We start from the raw sequence: 6,853 nt of genomic DNA, 5'->3' as shown, positions 1-6,853 counted from the left end.
CTTTGGAAGTATGCTTGGGGTCATTGTCCATTTGGAAGACCCATTTGCGACCAAGCTTTAACTTCCTGACTGATGTCTTGAGATGTTGCTTCAATATATCCACAGCATTTTCCTGCCTCATGATGCCATCTATTTTGTGAAGTGCACCAGTCCCTCCTGCAGCAAAGCACCCCAAATACATGATGCTGCCACCCACGTGCTTCACAGTTGGGATGGTGTTCTTCGGCTTGCAAGCCTCCCCCTTTTTCCTACAAACATAACGATGTTCATTATGGCCAAACAGTTCTATTTTTGTTTCATCAGACCAGAGGACATTTTTCAAAAAAGTACGATCTTTGTCCCCATGTGCAATTGCAAACCGTAGTCTGGCTTTTTTATGGCGGTTTTGGAGCAGTGGCTCCTTCCTTTCTGAAACTGGAAACACTTATCTCCCTCACTAGCTTTAAGCACCCGATGTCAGAGCAGTTCACAGATCACTGCACCTGTACATAAGCCTATAACTTAGCCCAAACAACTACCTCCCATACTGTATTTATTTATTTATTTTCCTTCTTTGCACCCCATTATTTTTATTTCTACTACCAGTGTTTTACTTGCTATATTGTATTTACTTTGCCGCCATGGCATTTTTTGCCTTTACCTCCCTTATCTCACCTCATTTGCTCACATTGTATATAGACTTATTTTTCTACTGTATTATTGACTGTATGTTTGCTCCATGTGTAACTCTGTGTTGTTGTATGTGTCGAACTGCTTTGCTTTATCTTGGACAGGTCGCAATTGTAAATGAGAACTTGTTCTCAACTTGCCTACCTGGTTAAATAAAGGTTAAATAAAATAAATAAATACATTTGGACACTGTGTTAACAAACCTCCAGACGAGCTTCAATGCCGTACAACTCTCCTTCTGTGGCCTCCAACTGCTCTTAAATGCAAGTAAAACTAAATGCATGCTCTTCAACCGATCGCTGCATGCACCTGCCCGCCTGACTAGCAATCACTACTCTGGACGGTTCATATTTAGTACTGTGCACCTTCCATAGTCTGTTCTGGACTTTGGGACTGTGAAGAGACCTCTTGTGGCATGTCTTGTGGGGTATGCATGGGTGTCCAAGCTGTGCGCCAGTAGTTCAAACAGACACCACGGTGCATTCAACATGTCAATACCTCTCATAAATACAAGCAGTGATGAAGTCAATCTCTCCTCCACTTTGAGCCAGGAGAGATTGACCTGCATATTATTAACATTTGCGCTTTGTGTACATCCAAGGGCCAGTTGTGCTGCCCTGTTCTGAACCAATTGCAATTTTCCTAAATCCTTTTTTGGGGCACCTGACCACACGACTGAACAGTAGTCCAGGTGCGACAAAACTAGGGTAGGTAGGACCTGCCTTGTTGACAGTGCTGTCAAGAAAGTAGAGCCTTATCATGGACATATTTCTCCCCATCTTAGCTACTGTTGTATCAATATGTTTGACCATGACAGTTTACAATCCAGGGTTACTCCAAGCAGTTTAGTCACCTCAACTTGCTCAATTTCCAGATTATTTATTACAAGATTTAGTTCAGGTTTAGGGTTTAGTGAATGATTTGTCCCAAATACAATGCTTTCAGTTGTAGAAATATTTAGGACAAACTTATTCCTTGCCATCCACTCTGAAACTAACTGCAACTCTTTGTTAAATGTTGCAGTCATTTCAGTCGCTGTAGTAGCTGACATGTATAGTGTTGAGTCATCTGCATACATTGACACTCTGGCTTTCCTCAAAGCCAGTGGAAATTCATTAGTAAAGATTGAAAAAGTAAAGGGCCTAGACAGCTGCCTTAGGGATTTCCTGATTTTACCTGGATTATGTTGGAGAGGCTTCCATTAAAAGAAAACCCTCTGTGTTCTGTTAGACAGGTAATGCATTATCATATCACCTCCACCTTACCTGACACCCTAGACCCACATCAATTTGTATACCGCCCCAAAAGATCCACAGATGATGCAATAGCCCTATCCCATCTGGACAAGAGGAATACCTATGTAAGAATGCTGTTCATTGACTATAGCTCAGCCTTCAACACCATAGTACCCTCCAAGCTCATCATTAAGCTTGGGGCCCTGGGTCTGAACCCCGCCCTGTGCAACTGGGTCCTGAACTTCCTGATGGGCTGCCCCCAGGTGGTGAAGGTAGGAAACACCTCTTCGCTGATCCTCAACACTAGGGCCACACAAGGGTGCGTGCTCATCCCCCTCCTATTCACCCATGACAGTGTGGCCACGCACGCCTCCAACTCAATCAGCAAGTTTGTAGATTACACAACAGTAGTAGGCCTGATCACCAACAATGACGAGACAGCCTACAGGGAGGAGGTGAGGGCCCTGGCGGAGTGGTGCCAGGAAAATAACCTCAACAAAACGAAGGAGCTTTTCGTGGACTTCAAATCAAAGTTTATTTGTCACGTGCGCTGAATACAACAGGTGTAGACCTTACAGTGAAATGCTTACTTACAGGCTCTAACCAATAGTGCAAAAAGGTATTAGGTGAACAATAGGTAGGTAAAGAAATAAAACAACAGTAAAAAGCGAGGCTATAACAGTAGCGAGGCTACATACAGACACCGGTTAGTCAGACTGATTGAGGTAGTATGTACATGTAGATATGGTTAAAGTGACTATGCATATATGATGAACAGAGAGTAGCAGTAGCGTAAAAGAGGGGTTGGCGGGTGGTGGGTGGGACACAATACAGATAGCCCGGTTAGCCAATGTGCGGGAGCACTGGTTGGTCGGCCCAATTGAGGTAGTATGTACATGAATGTATAGTTAAAGTGACTATGCATATATGATAAACAGAGAGTAGCAGCAGCGTAAAAAGAGGGGTTGGGGGGTGGGGTTGGGGGTTGGGGGGGGCACACAATGCAAATAGTCCGGTTAGCCATTTGATTACCTGTTCAGGAGTCTTATGGCTTGGGGGTAAAAACTGTTGAGAAGCCTTTTTGTCCTAGACTTGGCACTCCGGTACCGCTTGCCATGCGGTAGTAGAGAGAATATTCTATGACTGGGGTGGCTGGGGTCTTTGACAATTTTTAAGGCCTTCCTCTGACACCGCCTGGTGTAGAGGTCCTGGATGGCAGGCAGCTTAGCTCCAGTGATGTACTGGGCCGTACGCACTACCCTGTGTAGTGCTTGCGGTCAGAGGCCAAGAAATTGCCGTACCAGGCAGGTTGTGTCGACTTCAGAAGACAACAGAGAGAGCATGGCCCTTTTCACATTGACAGGACCAAAGTAGAGAAGGTGAAAAGCTTCAAGTTCCTCTGCGTACACATAAATGACAATCTGAAATGGTCCACCCACACAGACAGTGTGGTGAAGAAGGCGCAACAAGGTAGAATTGAGAGTATCCTGTCGGGCTGTATCACCGCCTGGTACGACAACTGCACAACCCGCCACTGCAGGGGTCTCCAGAGGGTGGTACGGTTTGCCCAACGCATCACCGGGGGCATACTACCTGCCTTCCAGGACACCTACAGCACCCGATGTCACAGGAAGGCCAAAAAGATCATCAAGGACATCCACCACCTGAGCCACGGCCTGTTCACCCCGCTCTCATCCAGAAGGCGAGGTCAGTACAGGTGCATCAAAGCTGGGACCGAGAGACTGAAAAACAGCTTCTATCTCAAGGCCATCAGACTGTTAAATAGCCATCACTAGCCGGCTTCCACCCGGTTACTCAACCCTGCACCTTTGAGGCTGCTGCCCTATGTACATAGACATGGAATGACTGGTCACTTTTAATGGAACACTAGTCACTTTAATAATGTTTACATACTGTTTAACTCATTTCATATGTATATACTGTACTCTACTGTATTTTAGTCAATGCTACTCTGACATTGCGCATCCTAATATTTATATACTTCTTAATTCCATTCTTTTACTTTTAGATTAGTGTGTATTGTTGTGAATTGTTTGATACTACTGCACTGTTGGAGCTAGGAACGCAAGCATTTCGCTACACCCACAATATCATCTGCTAAATATGTCTATGTGACCAAAAAATTGGAATTGATACCTAGCTTTTGGTTTTTTTGTATTCTAGGGAGTCTCGTGAGTAGACTGGACCCTGGTTTTATGGATACAAAATCAATCGTTTTTCCTGTACAGTGAAATTTGTTTGTGCCACACAACAGAAATAAAGACTTTTCTTAAACATTACATCTGTAAATTAAGAATAATTACACAATCAAAATAATGATTTCTTATTTTTTAATTGTATATTTTCTGTCAGTAGGCTAATGTACCTAACCTTCATTTACTTAAGCTACATCCGTTTCTCAATGTGCTCCACCTTATTTAAAAAATCTATATGTAATTTAACTAGACAAGTCAGTAAAGAACAAATTCTTAATTACAATGACGGCCTACCCCGGATGACGCTGGGCCAATTGTGCACTGCCCTGTGGGACTCCCAATCATGGCCAGATGTGATACAGTCTGGATTCGAACCAGACTCCTCTTGCACAGTGACACCTCTTGCATTGAGATGTAATGCCTTAGACCGCGGCGCCACTCGGGGAGCCCTTATTATATTCTTTATCTTATATGAAGTAGAAATGCTCGTAAACATTTTCCCTGATTTGGATATACTTTTTTTTAACCACATTTTTACATTACGCACTATGCAATGCTGCAAAAAAGATTGATTTCGTTTCATACACATAGCGTTTTACCTCGGACTTGTATTTTGAAGGCAAAATCTGAAAACGGGAAGTCATGTGGACAGATGCTTCTACGTGTTGCGTCTGTGAAGCTAATGTTAGTGCAATCTGCAATCCTTGGGACGTCCCTACTCTAAACCCATATACCCTAACTATAACCATAACCTAACCCTACCATTTTAAATGTCAACTTCCCAAGGATTCCAGATTGCACCAACCGTGATACTAATAATACATATGGCTAGTATTCAAAGTTTGTAGTTACCACATCCGGGTCTTTTGCGTCCTTAGATACCACTCCGAAAGAAAAACATTACCACGCCTGCCTACACCGCTATCAGGTATCTAGACTATATTTATCATTTAACGAAAAATACAAAAGAACATTTGATTTATTTACCTATATACTTATTGCAAAATGCTCTATTCTAATATTGGGTTGCGTTAACGTTACCAGAGCACCCATGGATATTACGAGAGGCAGTTTAGATGATATCTCCCGCCCGGCATACAACGAGCGTTCTCGCCCGGGTAGCCGTGTATCAACTGTGTCACTGCCTGAAGTCGGGAGAGTTTTTCATCCCAGCCCGACGTCCCTGGTGGTCCTGAGCGATGATGCCCCCAACAATAAGCAGGTAATGTACTTGCATGCACACTTTGTGTGTGTAGAACAAGATGACCTAACATATGCTCCTCAAGAAGTAAAGGGTCAAGTCAAGAAAACACATTTGGAATAATGTGTCAAGAAGGGGACACAGTTTGAACCTGATAGTATTTGGTCAATGTTTCACAATTTCCTTTGGGTGGTGGACCATTCTGGATACACACAGGAAACTGTTGAGCGTGAAAAACCCAGCAGCATTGCAGTTCTTGACACAAATCTACTACCATACCCGGTTCAAAGGCACTTAAAGTTTTTGTCTTGCCCATTCACCCTCTGAATGAGACACATACACAATTCATTCAAAGGTTAAAGAATGATTTTTAAGCCATCGCCTCCCCTTCAGCTACACTGATTTTAAGTCGATGTAACAAGTGACATCAATAAGGGATCATACTGTAGCTTTCACCTGGTCAGCCTATGTCATGGAAAGAGCAGGCTTTCTTAATGTTTTGTATACTCAGTGTATAAAAGCACCACCGTATTTGGTTCTGTTAGCTAACTGTCCAGGTGGGAGCTTTGTACCTGAAGGTCCCATGTGTAGAGGCTGTGTTGTGTGGTTGCTGTGCATGTTTGTTCAAGAACCATTTGAGGACCTTAGAATAATTTGGTGTGGTGGAGTTTCTTACACTTTTGTACTGTGTTTGGAGGCTTTGATGATGGCTTTTGGGTCTGGGTAGACAAAAATATCCACAGGAAGGGATTATTAAACCGACTTCAACACACAAGTCTCAGTGTGTGGTGAATATATGTTTGCTCGAGACCTAAGACACATGCATGTAATTCATGCATATTAACTGAAGTCTTGCAGCTGTTTTACATGGTTTTGTGCATGTGACAGAAATTTAAACAGCAGTACTTTAAATAATACTTTCCTATGGATAATTTGGCAAAAATGTTGACCCACTGAAGGACCAACCGCACACAGACAACCGGTAGAGTAAGTTCAAATGTAACCTCATCCCCAGGCTATTGCGCATATAAGCCTGGGATATCAATGATTCAGTGTTGGCCTTAGTGGGAGTGACCATAGAAGTCTATGGAAGTGACCTACTGAGTAAAGTATTTGAATCACAACATTTTTGTGAATCACACAACTGCGAGGCGTGTTGTGGGAGATGATTGGTTGGCAGATTAAGCCAAAGGCAATATGTCCAGGTCTTTCTGTTTTGGCAAACAAAGGCCAAGTTTGATACGTTGGATCATCAGACATTTGGGTGGAAGTGTCTGGGAACGAGATTAGTTCAAATGTAATTCGATTCAACATTCTGGCTTGTAAGGAAACTTTCCACGTTTTTGCAGTGCTCTGTTTCAGACTGTATACCAATAATTGGTATCACAGTCTGATTTATTACATTTTAGTCGATGCTCTTATCCAGAGCAACTTACAGGAGTAATTAGGGTTAAGTGCCTTGCTCAAGGGCACAATCCCTGCTCAGGGAATCGAATCAGCAACCTTTCAGTTACTGGCCAAATGCTCTTAAC

General features: G+C 43.0%; 1 protein-coding gene across 3 annotated transcripts in view; it reads left to right on the top strand.

Moving 5' to 3' along the window:
* Window positions 1-4,777: 4,777 nt before the first annotated feature.
* fsip1 (fibrous sheath interacting protein 1) overlaps window positions 4,778-6,853 on the top strand; it is a 68,726-nt gene continuing 66,650 nt past the window's right edge. For all 3 annotated transcript variants that reach the window (XM_014210447.3, XM_082955658.1, XM_014210446.3), the window contains exons 1-2: window positions 4,778-5,048; window positions 5,165-5,342. In XM_014210447.3, coding sequence (XP_014065922.3) covers window positions 5,172-5,342 — 171 coding nt within the window. In that variant the 5' untranslated portion in view covers window positions 4,778-5,048; window positions 5,165-5,171. The remainder of the gene's footprint in view (window positions 5,049-5,164; window positions 5,343-6,853) is intronic.

This window comes from Salmo salar, chromosome 09, assembly GCF_965601325.2.
Source record: "Salmo salar chromosome 09, fSalSal1, whole genome shotgun sequence".
NCBI lineage: Eukaryota > Metazoa > Chordata > Actinopteri > Salmoniformes > Salmonidae > Salmo > Salmo salar.
This window is presented reverse-complemented; position numbering and strand designations above follow the sequence as displayed.